This window comes from Crinia signifera, chromosome 1, assembly GCF_055691185.1.
Source record: "Crinia signifera chromosome 1, ASM5569118v1, whole genome shotgun sequence".
NCBI lineage: Eukaryota > Metazoa > Chordata > Amphibia > Anura > Myobatrachidae > Crinia > Crinia signifera.
The window spans coordinates 387,710,277-387,727,937 of record NC_139217.1 but is presented as its reverse complement, the minus strand read 5'-3'; the positions used below and the strand labels follow the sequence as shown (position 1 = coordinate 387,727,937).

At 44.8% G+C, this 17,661-nt stretch overlaps 1 protein-coding gene across 2 annotated transcripts in view; it reads right to left on the bottom strand.

Annotated features, from left to right (window-relative positions):
• Positions 1-17,661, bottom strand: part of C1H5orf63 (chromosome 1 C5orf63 homolog) — a 62,044-nt gene that overhangs the window by 35,494 nt on the left and 8,889 nt on the right. The window contains exons 1-2 of one of the 2 annotated variants that reach the window (XM_083158429.1): positions 9,622-9,842; positions 2,239-2,346 (exon numbers count right to left, since the gene is read on the bottom strand). In XM_083158429.1, coding sequence (XP_083014555.1) covers positions 2,239-2,346; positions 9,622-9,732 — 219 coding nt within the window. In that variant the 5' untranslated portion in view covers positions 9,733-9,842. Of the gene's footprint in view, positions 1-2,238; positions 2,347-9,621; positions 9,843-17,661 lie in introns of those variants that run through there. The other variant, XM_083158430.1, reaches the window with a different exon arrangement.

Here is a 17,661-nt window from a genome sequence, read left to right as displayed (position 1 = left end):
AAGTGGTCGAAGGAAGGACAACTGGTGAACCGGCAAACAGGGTCAAGGCTCATTGAAGCACATTAGGAACCAAAGGCTAACCAATCTGGTCCTATCTCAAAGAAAAGGTACTGCAACACAAATTGCAAAGAAAAAATAATACTAGAAATTGTATTAGTATATTAAATCTTGCTGAGTAAGGAGTTGAAAGTTCCCATACTGACCGCTGTCTACCACTGAAAGCATCTACAATGGGCATAAACTTCAGAGCTGGACCATGAAGCAAAGAAATAAGATGGCCTGTTGTGATGAATCTTTTTCGTCAATTTCTTTTTCGTACGGACAGGTGCACGTGTCATATAGAGATCCAGAGATGGCTTCAGGTTGCATTAAGGGAAGAAGGAGAGCCAGTAGAAGCGGTGTGATGCTATGGGCAATGTTTTGTTGGAAAGCTTGGGTCCTGGCATTAATGTGACTGCTAACTTGACAGGTAACTCCTTACCTGTTGCAGACCAAGTACACGTCTTCATGTCAATGGTATTCCCAGATGGCAGTGGCCGCTTTCAGCAGGATAATGCACCCTGCCACATTGAAAATTGTTCAGGAATGGTTTGAGAAACATAACAGAGTTTAAGGTGTTGACCACCAAATTCTGCAGATGTCGATCAGATCAAGCATCTGTGGGATGTGCTGGATAATCAAGTCCTCGCAACTAACAGGCTGAAAGGATCTACTGCTTACAGCTTGCTGTCAGATACCACAGGACACCTTCTGAGATCTTGTGGAGTCCATGCCTCTACATGTCTGAGCTGTTCTGTCAGCACTAAGGGGACATCCACAATATTAGCCACGTGGTTCCAGGTTAAGGCTGGTAGATGTATTCAAATTTCTTTCCAACATTACCCAAACAGCTGTCCCCAGCTCCCAAAACTGATTTTGAGTACTTGACAAGGGCCAAGAAAAATAACCAATGTAAAAATGTTAAGTTCATATTTGACAATTTATACAGATGGCAAAACAAACTACATATTAAAACGGCCAAACTTGTCAACTCTAGACGTAATTCTCAATAGACTTGCAGTTTAATAGATAACTGCAACAATTACATAATGTATTACTCTATCAGAAGAAAGCTTTAGAAAATCAGCTGTCAAAGAAGCTAGGTTCCACCGTCGCAGACCTCTTCTTTTTTAGACTTGCCAGTGTGCAATCTCTTTTTAATCTGAGCCCATCTGCGCCACTAATAAATTCTAGACAAGCAGCTTGATTTGCTGGTGTTCAGAAGAGCTTAATTAGTACACCTGTGCCAGGAAATCTCTTATCACAGTGCTGAAATCACACAATGCTGTCATCTAGCTTTGCACCTTGTTTTTTTTGTTACAAATGTATACAGTACATTTGTATCAGATGTTCCCTTGTTACAACTAAAGCATCGCCACCCCCACTCTGCCCCCTCCATACGCCACTGAATGTCAATCATGCTGAAAATAAGGGAGGGCTCTGCAACCTGATACTGCAGCTGCATCCCGATATTCCAGTTTTATTGTGATAGCTCAGTTGCAGTTGACCATCTGAATAACCATAAGGTTGCTCAGGCGACCGATGTTGTAACCAATGTGCATCCGATGCACATACAAAGTTGGTGGATCTGAGATGCCATTGCCATACACAAGACAGCTGCTGCAGCATTAGCAGACCTTTTCAGATCTGCTGCATACAAACACACAGTCATGACGGGAATAGTGTCTACCTCTGAATCAGGCCCAAAGTAAAAGACATGACATTTTTCAGTAAAACAAGATGGTTAAGGTTTATTAGATGTACAGTGCCTAGGTCTACAGTCAAAAGGTCGACTACAATTGGTCGACAGTCAAAAAGTCAACATGGTCAAAAGGTCAACAATAACTGACACGCAGTTTTCAATTTTTTGGGAGTCTATGCCAACATAGGTCGACAGGGACACTGTATATGTCTGCTTCAGGCACACTATTATAATCTACCTCTATACCCACGTGGATGGTAAAGTAAGAACAAGTTTGTTTTTACAAAAAATTCATGAAAAACTCACATTGACCTGTTTTCATGTCAACATTTTAACTGTTGACGGACAGTTATCAACCTTTTGACTGTTGAGCTAGACACTGTAGATCTACTGACTGGATACCCACAATGATCACCTCACTAACCCTCCACACCACAGGAAATAGCCTAGACTTTGGCTACACAATGATATACTGTATTTTGTATTTGTGAACTCACCTTTGTAAACAGAGTCAGCACTGGTCTATCCTTATGGGACGTATAACATCTTTTAAGAATCTGAAGTGTTGGATACTTTATTTGCTGTAAACGTCTCACATGGAACATCTGTTATGGAAAAGAAAGAGGATGGAAAAAGTGAACACTGTCTTCTTATTGCCCAACCATGATCTGCAAAATTGTCAAATTAATGGTGTCATTGGTTTAGGTAAGAGCAGAGGTGGATTAAGCATGGGGTGACAGGGGCGGTTGCCCCTGGGCCCACACACATTACGGGGCTCCTGTTGCCCCGTGCTCGGGCAGTGGGGTCGAGCAGCGCAGGCAGGGGGTCCTTTCAGCCGGCTGGGCATTCAGCGCCTGGGTCCCTACCGTGGATGGGAAGTCAGCGGTGGGGTTCCTGCCGTGGATGGGAACTAGTAGCCAATACCGCTACTAGTTCCCATCTGCTGCGGGGACCCCGCCGCTGATTTCTCATATGCTGCAGGGACCCTGCCGCTGACTGCAGCAGTGTCCCCCTACCCACCTGCGCTGCCCAGGTACCAGCCTCTACTAGGGTGGTGGGTGTCTGTGGGGGCCCCCACAATTTTGTTGTTCAGGGCCCCCACAGACCTCAATCCGCCCCTGGGTAAGAGAAGTTAAAACGGTCATCACTCATCAGTGCAACATGGCCCAATATCAGGCGGCCAGCCATGAAGAACATTAAAGGGGTGATCACACGGTGTGATTTTGCTTGCTTTTCGATTGGGATTGAATCAGGATTGAATCGAACGGCCTTAGCTCAACACCTGAAATAGATTGACGGTTAAGTCCAACAGGGTCGGAAGGTCAACACAAGCATTAGGTCAACAATAGAAAGTTGGCAATTCAAAAGGTCGACGTGACTTTTTCACCTTTTTTCATAGTTTATTGTCACGGATGTCGACACAGTCGATATGGACACATCTATGTGTACCATGTGCGCTCACCATGCATCGGACATGGTGACTCACTGCTTTCTGCACACTATTTTATTCTCCCACCATGCCATAGTGGTAAGGAATGAATGCCGTAGTGGATGGTAAGGAATGAATGCCGTAGTGGATGGTAAGGAATTAATGCCGTAGTGGATGGTAAGGAATAAAACACCACCTGTCGGCACATGTTGGCTCAAAAAACATGAAAAATTCATATGACTGTCAACCTTCCCATTGTCGACCTAATGCTTGTGTCGACCTTAGCTATGTCAACATATTTATAAGGCCTGCTGACCCAATGCATGTTGACCATAACCCTTTGATTGCCAACATTGCTGCACTATAAATCCCAGCCTCGCTCACTGCAACGTTCTTTTTTGGGGGGTGCAATATTTAACTGAACCTCAATTAATTGACTTCAGATCATTTGCCGGCAATAACTAAGTATTTATACGTCATACAGTAGAACATAAATGTAAATATCAATAAAATTGATTCATCCATTACATTATAATCCACAGTTGCATCAGGATGGAATGTTACTGTGATTACTGACTCACTGTGATAAAGTGGATGAGGAATTGTGGAATAAAAGTAATCTAATTAGCACATGTAAAATATAGTATAATAGAATCCCTTTTTAAACTTAAAATAAATTACATCCTTTCCAGATTTATCCCTATTGTATTATTTCATGTAATTGCTTTGATAATGAACAGATATTAACATAAAGAATCCTCTAGATGGTGTTGTAAGAGATAGTAATCATTCCTATGTCTGCTCCATGACAGTGCATCAGTAATGCTGCGCTGTGCAGTACGCACACAGGCGCTGAGTCAGAGGCGCACGTAGAAGTGTCTGTATCATTTTCCACAAATGCACCTTGTGCACTGACACAACGCTTCCTTTTCCTACTGAGACTCTCAATGGCAGTGCCGCTATTCAGTCGCAGTGCATACTATGGTGCATTATCAACATCAACCCTAGGGCAGGTGCAATTTCACCATCTGACCATGGCCTCCTATATCAGCGCTATGGTGTCTTTAGATGCGATAGTGACATGCCCAGCTCTGCCTAGCCATCCCCGTTACCTCCTAGGAACACCCTCATAGAAATAATGTGTATGCATAGAAATGCTGTTAACCCACGAGGCCCTAGACTAATGCACATGTAGCTCCCCGCTGCTAAACACACGTGTGGGGGGTGGCTCAAGGACTCACCAGTCATACTGCCCGTTATACAACTGGCATGTAGGATCTAATGCTTGTGGCTTGGGAAGGAGACTTTAGCTTTAGGCTGCCCAGCTGGCGGCACAATGTACATAAAGTAATGGTTCCATCAGTAAGCCAGCTCATACCGCTTTCACACTGCCTAAACGTTTTAAAAAATTGTATTTTAAAACGGTATTTAAAACGGGTCTGAGCCTTGACATTGCACAAGATTACTGTTTTAAATACCATTTAAATACCATTCACATCAGTCAACCCGTTTCAAGGCAAAATATATATTACGGGTCTACAGATGTGATTACGGATCAATATTGTAAAATAACAGTGGTTTTATTGATATGAACAAGTGATAAAAAAGCGCTGTATCATACAATGAAAAGGAGCCAAAGCCTTTAAACTGGTGATGTTAAAGTGGAAGGGAGTTGTAGGGAGCTGGTGTCCCCACTCCCTACAGTGCACAGTACTCCCTGATTCCTTAAGTACAGTCCAAAGTCTTAGCGCTGGTCCCTCGCCAAAATTTCCGTCCCTCGGTGCATATGTAATGATCGGATGCAGTGAATATATGAATATCTAATGAGCGGCTCGAGCGCTCCGGCCCCCTGCTGGCTGGCCTGTGTAAAAAAAAAAAAAAAGTATTTTTTTTTTTTATTAAATATATATTCATGTGCTATAAGCACATGAATAAAAATAACATGCCCCTTCACAGAAAAAAAATCCTGATTTTTTTACACCAAAATTAAAAAAAAAAAACTATTAGTTTAAAAGTTCACATTCCAGCTCTCCATGAAAAGATGGAGAATTGCTACACGGAGAGAGACGGCGAAAATCACTTAGAAAGACGGAGAACATTTCACATTGAATAGGGTTGCTCGCTTTTGGAGAGCAAAATGCTCCGTCCAAGGCGAACAAAGCACAAATTCACCATAAAACAGGGCGAATTTTTCTCATTGAATACTGCCCAAAGAGTTAATTTCTGAGGGGATTATTAACAGCACAAGAAAATACATACAGATCTGTAGCCACTCAATAGTTTGTATTCATGGCCTCTTCACTCCTGGACAGAACATGCTGTAATAAATCAGAGGCTAAACGAGATTACTAGTCCTTACCCTCGCGGCAATTATTCTTTCAACATAGCAGCTCATCATGACATTGATAATTGCACTAGAATAAAAAAGTAATAATAATAATGATAATACTACATAAAGCAATTTGTAAACCATAACCAGGAATGTGTGCCACTATGGGCTGTATTCAACTCGGCCGGCAAGGGGGTTAAACGGCAAGGATCGCCAAAAACAAGCGACCCCCACCGTTTAACCCCACGCACCGGCTGCTCACCCTATTCAACATTCCAGGGGAATCCTCACTGTCAGAGGACGGTGAGGATTCCCCCAAACAGCGAGGCTGCCGACTATAAAATCCTCTTTATAAAGTCCACAAAAAAAAAAAATTTCCTACAACTTTTCGTTACTAAGCAATAAATTACAAAATACAGTGCTTGGTTTTCACTGATAAATCAAACAATGATTTGCATTATTAAAATCTAGTGTTCCCGCTAGGCTGTTTTAGCGGGGCGCTGCGCCCTGCCCGATTTCTAAAGGGCAAAATGCGCCCTGCCCCTCCAGCAGCGCCCCGCTAAAAGAGCCTGCTGCCTGACTAATGTTGTGCCCGGGGAAGCTCCAGGCACCGCAATCTCGGCGGCGCTAGGCTTCCCCGGCAGCTCACGGACTTCGGCGGGCCAGGTCCGCCCCCTTGTACGACGGAGGAAGCCCGGGCACGCCTCCTTTGGTGACGTGGCAGCCCGGGCACGCCTCCTTTGATGACGCGGCGGCCTGGGCACGCCTCCTTTGATGACGCGGCGGCCCGGACATGCCTCCTTTGGTGACGCGGCGGCCCGGGCACGCCTCCTGAGGTGACGCGGCGGCCCGGGCATGCCTACAATGATGACGTCGGCGGGCCCGGTCCGCCCCCATCCCATACAGCGGCGCCCTGCCCCAAAAAATTCCTAGGGGGAACACTAAAATCCATAATGCAACATTTATTCATCAACTTGTATCATAAGAAATAAAAACAGGCCACTGCACCCCAACCTGGGAATGGCGAGTGCTGTTTGCACCCCATTCGTAGGAATGGCGAGTGCGGTGGTACCCTGTATCTATATCTATATATATATATATATATATATATATATATGTGTGTGTTCATTTTTAATTAACCTTTGTTACTGTGATCATAGCTTTCTCCTAGGGTTACCACCTAGTCCCTTTAATTCCGGACACATATTAATTACACAGGTTCTGTGGCTGGCTGACTTCAAGACTCCACTTCACCTGATTTTAAACTGCCACAGAACCTGCGTAATTAACATGTGTCCGGAATTAAAGGGACTAGGTGGTAACCCTACTTTCTCCTGCACCCCTGATAAGTTCATTTATCTGAAACCTGTGACAGCTGCCCCTTTAATACTAATTCAGATGCTGTGGTCTCACCTTTAAAAGCCATAAGGTAGTTAGTTGGCAGGTGAGCGCTAAACAAGAAAAAAACACATGTTCATTTTAGCTATGATGTGTTAGCAGTTGCCAGGTTCTTTAAGAGACCAGTTGTTAGAGTAGGACTTGCAGTGAAATGGGGTCCCTTGGCGATGGGCTGCAAGCTTAAATGCAGAGGCGGAACTACCGCCGGTGCACCCGGTGCAGTGCACCGGGGCCCAACAGGATCATGGGGCCCGCGGCTCCCCCTGTCCGCACCGCATACCGCCGCTGCCATTTCCTTTTTCTTTTCTTTTTATCTTAAAGCAGCGGCAGCGTGGGTGTGCGGGGCCACGGCCGGGAGATACGCACCTGACAGGATGCCGTCGGGCAGGCGACGGACAGCTGACAGGCATGGATGCAGTCCTGACATCTGCATCCATGCTGGGGGTGACGGTCCTTCCGCCTCCGGTCAGTGTCAGCAGCTGCAGCATAGCAACAGGCAGCCAATCGTGAGGCTGCCTGTTGCTGAATGGGAGCCCAGAAGAACACACTGCCCTCAGTCAGACAGGAAGTTGGATTCCTCCTGTCTGATCTAAACACTGCAGTGCGGAGCATCAACATGTGGTCATACAATGTAAGGTATTATCTAAGTTATTATAAGGGAGGGGGAGGGAGGGCATTTTAATATCACAGGACAGGGGGCCTGTTCAATTAAATATTAATGATACTACAGGGAGGGGACTGTGAAATTAATAATTATATTACAGGGAGGGGGCCGTTAAAGAATAATTATGTTACAGGGAGGGGGCTGTTAATTAATAATTGTACTACAGGGAGGGGGCCACTAATTAATAATTATACTACAGGGAGGGGGCCATTAAATAATAATTATACTATGGCCACTCACCGCCACCATGGCCCTGTGTGGTGTGCGCTCAGCTCCTTGGCTGCAGAGGGGCTCACACCAGTGCTGACGGACATTTGAAATATGGCACTTGGCCACCAGCCTATCAGAGCTCGTGGATCGGCAGCCGCAGTTAGCGATTGGCTGCCGGGCCGCGAGGTCTGATTGGCTCACAAGCCAGTGCCATATTTCAAAATTCAGTCAGCCCTGGTATGAACTGCTCTGCAGCATAGGAGCTGAATGCACACCACACAGGGCCGTGGCAGTGAGTGCTCTCCTCCACTCTTCTCTCCTCTACTGCAATAATATGGGAATTCTGTAAGGGCACTAATGTGGGCAATGTGTAAGGGCCACTACTGGGGGAATTTTGTGTAAGGGAAATTACTGGGGGCTTAATATGTAATGGGTATTACATGTGTGGAATAATGTGTAATGGGCATTACGTGGGTGGCATAGTGGGTAATGGGCATTACCTGTGTGGCATAATGGGTAATGGGCACTACATTGTGGCATAATTTGTAATGGGCACTGCAGCGTGTGACAATGTCTAATTGGCATTACAGTGTGTGACAATGTATAATGGGTGTTATGGTGTGTGTAATCCTGGCACAGTGTGTCTAACGGGATTGTTCAGAACCCATGATTTGAAAGGTGTAAGAGGGGCTCTACCTGGTGCAATGTGTACAAGTGACACTATTATGTGGCCATGCCCCTTCCCCATGACGCCATGCCCTAAAGTTTTGTCGCCCGCCTTCGGTACACACTGGGGTACATTTATTAAGCTCGGTGAAGTGATAAAGTATCTGGTTTTTATCACTGGCCAATCATCTCCTACCTGTCCGTTTTCAAAACCAAGCCTGTAACTTCACAGTTAAGAGCTGATTGGCCAGTGATAAAGTACAGCCACATTATCACTTCACCGAGCTTAAAAAATCTACCCTACTGATCCTATTTTGAGTAAGGGGTTGGGGGGTAAAGCCACTTCTGTATTAGCCTAGGGTGGCTGGAACCTTTAATCATGCCCTGGAGGGGGTTGTTAAATAATAATAAAAATACAGGAAGGGGCTTAACAAAATAACTGCAGTGATGGGGCATAAAGAGGGGGCACTGGGAAAGAGACACAGGGGGAAATGTTAGAGAAACACGGGGTAAAGTTGGCCATACACTACCGCGAGGCCCAACTGCAAAAAAATCCAGTTTTTTTTTTAAATTGCTAGTTGTTTGCAAGTAGATTGACAGGATTGTTACCCGGCTGTTTTTCTGGAAGTGTGAGGAAAAGCGTGCCCTTGAAATTTGCAGTTAACAAAACCAAAAAATGTGTTTTTTTTTGTGGGGGTGGGGGGCCCAAAACATATTTTTGCACCTGGGCCCACAACTCACTTGTTCCGCCACTGCTTAAATGCATTGATTAATTCATGAACTAAAACCCCATTATTTATTTGTATATTAAGGTGAGGTAGTTTATTATGGTGAGTGTTGTGTTACATAATAAAATGATGTGGGTTTAAAATTATGAGAATTCTCAAATGGGTTTGGCTCAATAACCTCAGCCCACCGATCCTGGGTTTGTGGAGCAAGGGGTATCTGTTGTCATACCAACTCCTGAAGAAGACGTGGACACACATTGAAATGCATTGAGCCTGCATCCATTGTACCAGACTGTGCACCTTCCACCATCCGGACCAGTTCATGATAGAACTACTCTCAGGAATTTATACGGCCACAAAGCAAGGTACAGTACCATATACCACAAGTGACTGCTTATATCTATGCACTACAGCTTCTGAGAATCAGAATCAACTTTTTTGGCCATGGATACTCACGTATACTATGCAGTTTTTGCCTTTGCAGTGCAGCGTCCAGCATGGGTATAAGAAGGAAGACATGACATACATTACGAATATAATAGACAATTCACATGTTATGATTAGCATTATTAGACAGTTTGGTGTTGGGATTAGTAGTAGCTTGGAATACAGTGTTCAATTGGTGGATATTAAATCCTTAGTAAAGTACTGAGTAAATCCTTTCCTCCACTGGGCAATTTTCTGAGGCATTCATTCAGCGGGTTGGGATCGTTTAGTCGACCATAACTAGGTCAACAAGCATTGGGTCGACACTACTAGGTCGACATGCAGCAAGGTTGACATGGACCAAGGTCGACATGGATCTAGGTCGACGCTAGCGTTAGGTCGACATGGGCTAGGTCGACATTCAAAAGGTCGACGTGGGGTTTCCACTGTTTTTTTACCCGAATGTCGACACAGTCGACATGAACACAGTTTGAAGTGTGCTTCGGGCACATTTGGATATAATTCATTTTAAAAGATTCCTCTCAGATGTAGCAGTACACACCCACGCTTCTAGGTGCCACGTTCACAATCTCTTTTCACAATCTCCCCATATATGGAACTAGACACACCTTTTGGGTGGAGCATGCCACGCCCCCTCAATGAGGAGCTGTGCAAAATTCTACTACCAACTATAATCTCCCTGAAACTACTTTTCAAAAGTAGGCAAGTATGCCGCAACCCATTTGAGAATTCTCATCATTTTATACCCACATATATATAAAATGCTTTTTTATTTCTGTATGATACATATTAATGAATAAACGTTGCATTATGTATTTCAGAAGTGATTTATCAGTGATTCCAAAGCTCTGTATATTGCAATTTGTTGGTTATTCACATTTGTTGGTAGTATTACACCCTCCCTCATACAGCAGCTATAATTGTGCCTTTGGTCCATTCCTTTCAACTTTTCGTTAACCCTTTACCTGACAAAACAATGCAGTCACTGACATGAAAGTGCTGCACCATACAATAGAATTCTATGTATTACTTTTCTCTGCACATTTCAAACCCCGATAACGGTACACACTCTCATTAAGTGACAAAGGAGGCAAGAGCTACGCATGCACAATAGGTGCAGCAGCCTATGGTTTTTCCTTCATGCACACATTAAAATGGCCCAAAGAGCGATCTTTCAGAAGAATGGGCTTTAATGTTCTTAAAGCTGCTGCTTTGTTAGGATAGAGCAGGAAAAGGCAGAATATTAAACCACATAAGCACAGTGCTTATTATAGATAAAGGCACTGATTCATGTAGCCGAGACAGGCAGATTGGCGTGTGGAGCTGACAGACATTCTAGATCCTGACTATAACCCTGACTTTGGGGGTAATTAGTAAGAAACTGGGCTTCAAGGCACACTGCGAGCCACAGGCGTACGTCTTCTATACATGTACCCTGTGCCCTGAACAAGAATCAACTCTGGAGAACAACTATTCTAGTCCCATCATTACTTATCAAAGAACATTTACAGAGAGCAACAAGCCATCAGTCTTCCACAGCCCTGATAATCACAGATCCTTCCTAATCAATACATGACATGTTCCCGAGAAGAAGAAAGGCCCTAATCCACACCACTAACATGTCCACAAAAAGACAAACGACTGGTGTTTCTATCCAAAGCCAACGCAGCTTAGACACAATTTCATTCTAAACTCAGACTGTAAAGTTATTTTTGTGTTCTAAAATATGGGGCCTAATTCAACAACACTCGAAACGGGGCAAATTCGGCCCATTCCGATGTTAGGGGGGCTATCTTACGAAAGCACGTATATGCGCATGTATTTGCACATGTGCAGACCCTGGCAGCAACTGGCTTTGGCGAGTTACACACTCGCCGGGGTGTTCGTTGCAAGGAGAGAGGGCCGGGGGAAGAGTGGGTGTCCCAAGGGGGAAAAGTGGGCGTTCCCATGGGAAAACAGGCGGGCCTATGCCTGCCTGGGGCAGGTGGCTAATGTACAGCTTATACTTGCTTACCCTCCCAGGATGGCCGGGAGGCTCCTGAAAATCAGGTCCCCATCCGAGGGAAGGGTGTGCAAGCCTCCCGCAAATTCCTAACACGCCGGTAAAATCCCGCGATTCGCGGATGGAGGGGGCTAAAATGATGCAATTTGCTTAATGATGTACAGTAAGGCTCCGTCCCCGCCCCCTAATGGCAGCTGAAAGTCTTCGATCTGGGATTCTCTCGGAGAGGAGACATTAAATGTTGGCAAGTATGGTGTTTTTTTAAATAAATGATTTGTTTTATCTGTGTGTGACACAGTGTACAAAGTGCTACAATGTTTCCACTACAAGTTTCATTGTGCTCCATATGCAGGCTCAGTCACACACAACTTACAAGTGTCCAATATCAGCACAGTCTCCCAATCTCCTACAAAGAAACAAAATAACTCACCCACATCTAACTCTCATCTGCCCCACCTGCAGCGCAGCTCATGGTTTTGTCCATTAGAGAAAAAATGTGCCCTGCAATCAGGTCTGTAAGTAAGTTTATGTTGCGCATGTTCTCCAACAGGACTCAAGGCGCTTTACAGACATTAAAAACAATACACATAATACAGAGGATGTTGGTGGAACAGTAAAGCTGGGTACACATATGTACAATCGTCGGGCCGTTCTTCCGATCTGCGGACGAACGGCCGTTCGATTGTATATATGTGTACGCTGTCCCGATCCCTTCGTTGCGATCGATAAACGGCCAAAAACGCTCTTGGCCGTCCACGGTCGGTCGGTCGCAGGTTCTTTGCTGCTTAATATTCTTCCGACAGGACGGCTCCATATCGAAAGAACATGTGTACGCACGTTCGATCGATATGCAGCCCGTTCCTGCGATCATTCCTCCCAAAAGCAGCACGCCCATGTGGGTGTTGACTAGCTGCGTCATCCCTCCATCAGCGCAGCATGTAAACAACAGGAAGTCTTCTCCCCCGTACTTTCCGCGCCATGCTGTTAAAGAATATTCGTTGTGTGTGCATTCCTTTTGAAATAAATAATCGTTGTGTGTGCATTCCTGACAGATATAGTTATAGAAGATAGATAGATAGATATGTGATGTTCATTGTTCTGCATAAACACTTAACATTTATTAAGAAATACTGACAAAAAATACTGTGAACACTTTGTTTATTTGGGTGGTCGGACCTGAACAGAGTATCACATACAGGTGCTTGCGTGAAGGTGTAGCAGGAACGCCCACCCACCCAAAAAACATAAAAACACATTTGAAGATGGTGGTGTATGTAGTGGAAAGCGGTCCCACGGCAGCAACGCATCACATGGGAACATCCCGGCCTGCTCACATGTGATGCATTGCTGCCGTGGGACTGCTTGCCATGACATAAGTGCCACGTGTGAAGGTGTAGCAGGAACGCCCACCCACCCAAAAAACATAAAAACACATTTGAAGATGGTGGTGTATGTAGTGGAAAGCGGTCCCACGGCAGCAACGCATCACATGGGAACATCCCGGCCTGCTCACATGTGATGCATTGCTGCCGTGGGACTGCTTGCCATGACATAAGTGCCACGTGTGAAGGTGTAGCATGAACGCCCACCCACCCAAAAAACATAAAAACACATTTGAAGATGGTGGTGTATGTAGTGGAAAGCGGTCCCACGGCAGCAACGCATCACATGGGAACATCCCGGCCTGCTCACATGTGATGCATTGCTGCCGTGGGACTGCTTGCCATGACATGCACCATTTTAAGGTTCATGCTGCTGGCCTCCAAATAAACAAGAAGGAGAAAAAAGTAAAATAAAGTAGACAAACTATTTTTTGACTTTATAATGCAAACCGTTATAAATTTTTTCATACTTTTTACTTTTTACTGCTACGCCTTTTTGGATTTTCGTAATTTTTTGGGCTACGGTATGGACTTTTCCGCTTAGTTCTTGTAGACATTTATGGACTTGTGTCATGTTTTCTTGCATTGTGCTTTCGTCGCTGGACGTGTCAGGTGATGGTGTGTTCTTCTCCCCCTCTGCACTGACATCTGAAATCTCGATGATATCTATAATAAGTACAGATAAAGAAATGTTTACCTTTCCACAAATGATACGTCACTATCCCATAAAGATGATTTGCAGTATACACTCACCATCTACACTGCTGGTGATCGCAATCACTTGGTGGCCCTCTGTGGTCCCTTCCATCGGCTGCGCAGCCTGGATATCATCTATAGTGACAAGGTAAAGTGACATATTACTACCCCTTGTTTTGTGTATAAAACATGTGTTGTTCTGTTGGTGTGCTGGTACAAAACCTTACCTGTTGTACTCTCCTTCTTTATTTTCAGGTTGGAGGCCCTGTCTCTGCCTTCCTCATGTCTTCTCCTGGATTGGATTTCCTCTGAGTAAAAACAAGCAACATGTCAGCAAAACACACAAAATGTAATGGATCAAGACAGTATATTAATAAAGCCACCTAGGGCATTGTACTCACTTCTTTTAATAATTCCACGAATTTTCTTGAGCTTGGCCTGCTCCTTGTGCTTCAGGTCCGACCACCGTTTTTGTAGCTGGTATTTGGACCTTCTTTTCCCAAACTTCTCCTTTATCTCCTTGCATACACGCTGCATAATAATTTCTTTTCTATAATTTGTCTTGGGGTATGTTTTTCGCGAACAATCGTAGTCCCTTCTATCCAGCATTTTGACCATCAGTTCCACCTCTGCAGATGACATGGCGGAGGCGCGCGTCACTTTTTTCTCCTTGTTGTCCTGTCTCTCAGCGATTTCTTTATCTGTTGTTATCAGTGCTGAATTGGAAAACAAAGGTGCTGTACTGGCCTCCCCCATATGCGGTGGCGCCAGACCCTCCGACATGGCTCCTCGATGTCCCGTGTCTGTGTGACGCGAAGCACGTGAGTGGGGCGGAGATTCCTGCGCTCATCCAATCACTGTGTTTCAAGCCACGTTCAGCACGAAAGAATATTCCGTCGTTGCTGTTCGAGTGATCGGAGCTGCGCTGCGAATTTTCCGGACTATTTATCGACATTTCTTTCGGTGAGTATTAAAACAAAATGTGTATTTTTCTATGACAGGGACTTCAATCTGTGGGCCATGGGTATGCTGGGGCTTGTAGTGACCGTGTATCCTATGTCCCACAGAGTTTCAACTCCTGTACTATAGCTACAGTATATCTAGTGGCCCACAGACTGAACACCTGTACATTAAATGGTTTATGGTGTGCTTTGTGTATCAAGAAAATAATATGCCTTTTTATTTTATTTTTTGGAACAGAAATTCAACCATGGCAGAAAAAAATGTCGAATTTATGAAGGACTTCATTGAGGCCTACAGGGATCAGAATTGTCTCTGGAATACCAAATCCAAAGACCATTCGAATCGGCAGAAGAGGCTATCTGCTCTGGAGGAGCTGGTGAGGGTGAGCCAGACCTACTACCCCACAGCAAATGTAGAGTGGGTCCGGACTCGGATCGCTAATATGAGGACCGTATTTAAAAAGGAACTAAATAAGGTGGAGTCCTCAAAGCGGTCTGGGGCAGGGGCAGACCAAGTCTATGTGCCCAGGCTGTGGTACTACGACCTGCTGGCCTTCACGGTGTACCAGTAGCTGCCCAGGGATTCGGTCAGCAACACTGCAAGGAACCAGCCGGCCCCCTCCACCTCCGCGTGCAACCAAGAGGTTTCTGATGACACCATTTGCGGCACAGTAAGTAGACGGATTTTATTTTAAATTTTTTTTTTTAAACCAGATAAATATAACAGCAAGTACAGTATAAAAATTGTGAACATGTAAAATGAAAAGGGGGGGTATCGCCCCCTGCAACTGACCTCTCTGTTGGGCACAACAGAGAGGTCAGTTGCAGGGGGCGATACCCCCCCTTTTGGTTATACATCGTCAATTTGACCTTCTCTGTTCTGGTTCTTCTCAGTGGTGGAGGTATACTGTTATCCGCCTGAGAACACAGTGATCAATATTCAGACATCGCAAGTGCATTTACCACATTTTTTTGTATTTGGAACTTTTGGTTGGCATTGGTAATCCCTGGTATCTACACTGTTGTAGTCTTTCTGGCGCGGATTATTGTAATATTTTTTTGTTGTCTAAAATTAACGAAATAATATCATTCTGCCAATCCACAGCGTCAACACCAATAAAATACTGCATGTATTCATCCCTGGTTAATTTAGCACGCATAGATGCATTTCTGGTATTTAAATTAGTATTTGGTATGTCTGGTATCTAAATAATTAGTTTCCAGAGATGCCAGTCATAACGCCTCTTCAACTACCTCACTTTCATCCATGGCAGCAACATGGTGGTGTGTGGGCTGCGTTCTTCTGCGTAGATATAAAAATATATGGAAGTCTTAAAAATCGATAGTGATACATCATCTTGTTTTGTTACAGCCATCGCTATTTGCCGAGGAGGAATCTTCGGCATCGCTGGAGGTGGCATCACAGCTGCCTTCACCGGCCCTCTGCTCCACCCCCACACCAACCGCCACGACCAGCGCTGAACCTCTAGCAAGCGCTCAAACTACAGCAGAAGCACCATCAAGAAGAGGGCGCAAAAGGCCGAGGCAGACTCCAGATGCTGCGGACGTGGCAACCACCAAGATCCTGGAGTCTGCCAACAGATTGATGACCATGGAGGAGGATGATGCGGACCGGGTGGGGAGTGTATTGGCTGACAATTTGCGAAAGTTGGACCCGGCTACAAGGGTGGAGGTAGAGCGCATATTTTATGAGACGCTGTACCGGGCCCGTGTGGGGACTCTGTCCCGGCACACACGGCTCACCGATGAGACCCCTCTGCCTAGGGTTGAATTTCAACCCATCAGCCCAGCTCCTATACCCCAACAAGCGGTATTTCACCCGGTGCAATATCCCCAGTACCAACATTTCCAGCCACCAACTGGGCAAAGGCAGCACCAACCGGCAACGTCGGCTAATACGCTCCCACCAGGTCCACCTGGTGGCCCCTTCCAGAGTTTAGTGGAAAGTCCATCTCCCTCCCAACCACCGATGGATACAGGAGATTATGGGGTGGGACAAGTTTACCACCATATGTAAATATTTTATATAGTTTATTTAAGTGCATTATTGTTTTAATAATATAGTTTAAATATTTTTATGTTTAAGTATTTCTTTATTATTTATTTACTTGTTATTTATGTTATATTTGTTATAAGTTTACAAGTTAATCATTTATATAAAAATTAAAAATTCTCTAATCTAGTTGGTGTCCGTGTGAAAATATCATTTACCATGCAGGGTGACTATAGGGCACAGATATACATATGGGGTACATGCATATTGTTTCAATATTTACCTTCATGTATTGCTCCTGGAGACTGTACAAAAGTACCAGGAGAAATTGGCATAGAAATAGGTGTGGTGGAGCAACTACTTGCTAGTACATAAACACCAGTACTGGGTACAGTCTGCACTCCCGGTGTCGTGGCATTGTGCCCTCCAGGAATGCCTGGCACCTGAGTACTACCACTCACTTGCCGTGATTCGGCCTCCACCTCCCCCTCCTTGCTGCAAGAAGACGCAGAGGACAACTTGTGCGGAACTGTGAGTATACAAATTTTATTGGCAAAATATTGATTAGTACACACCAAAAAACAATATATTTACAATGACAAAAACGTATATTTTCAAGCAATCATGTCATTCTGCCACTCCACAGCCCCAACACCATTGAAATAATTCAAGTACTCGTCTCTTGACAACTTTGCTTGCGTTGATGCATTTCTGGTGTTTAAATTATTTGCCAAAGCTGTCAGACCAATAGGCTCGTCAACAACTTGGCTGTCGTCCACTGTAGCCCCCAGTTGTTGTGTGTGCACCGCTTTTCTGCGCATGTAGTTGTGCAGCACACAACAGGCCAGCACCACTTTGTCAATCTTATCTAGGCGCAGATTGATGGCACTGTGAAAAATTCTGAATTTATTACTCAGAATCCCAAATGCATTTTCAACCACTCGCCTGGCACGTGACAGGCGATAGTTAAAAATGCGCCGTTCCCTGTTCAGT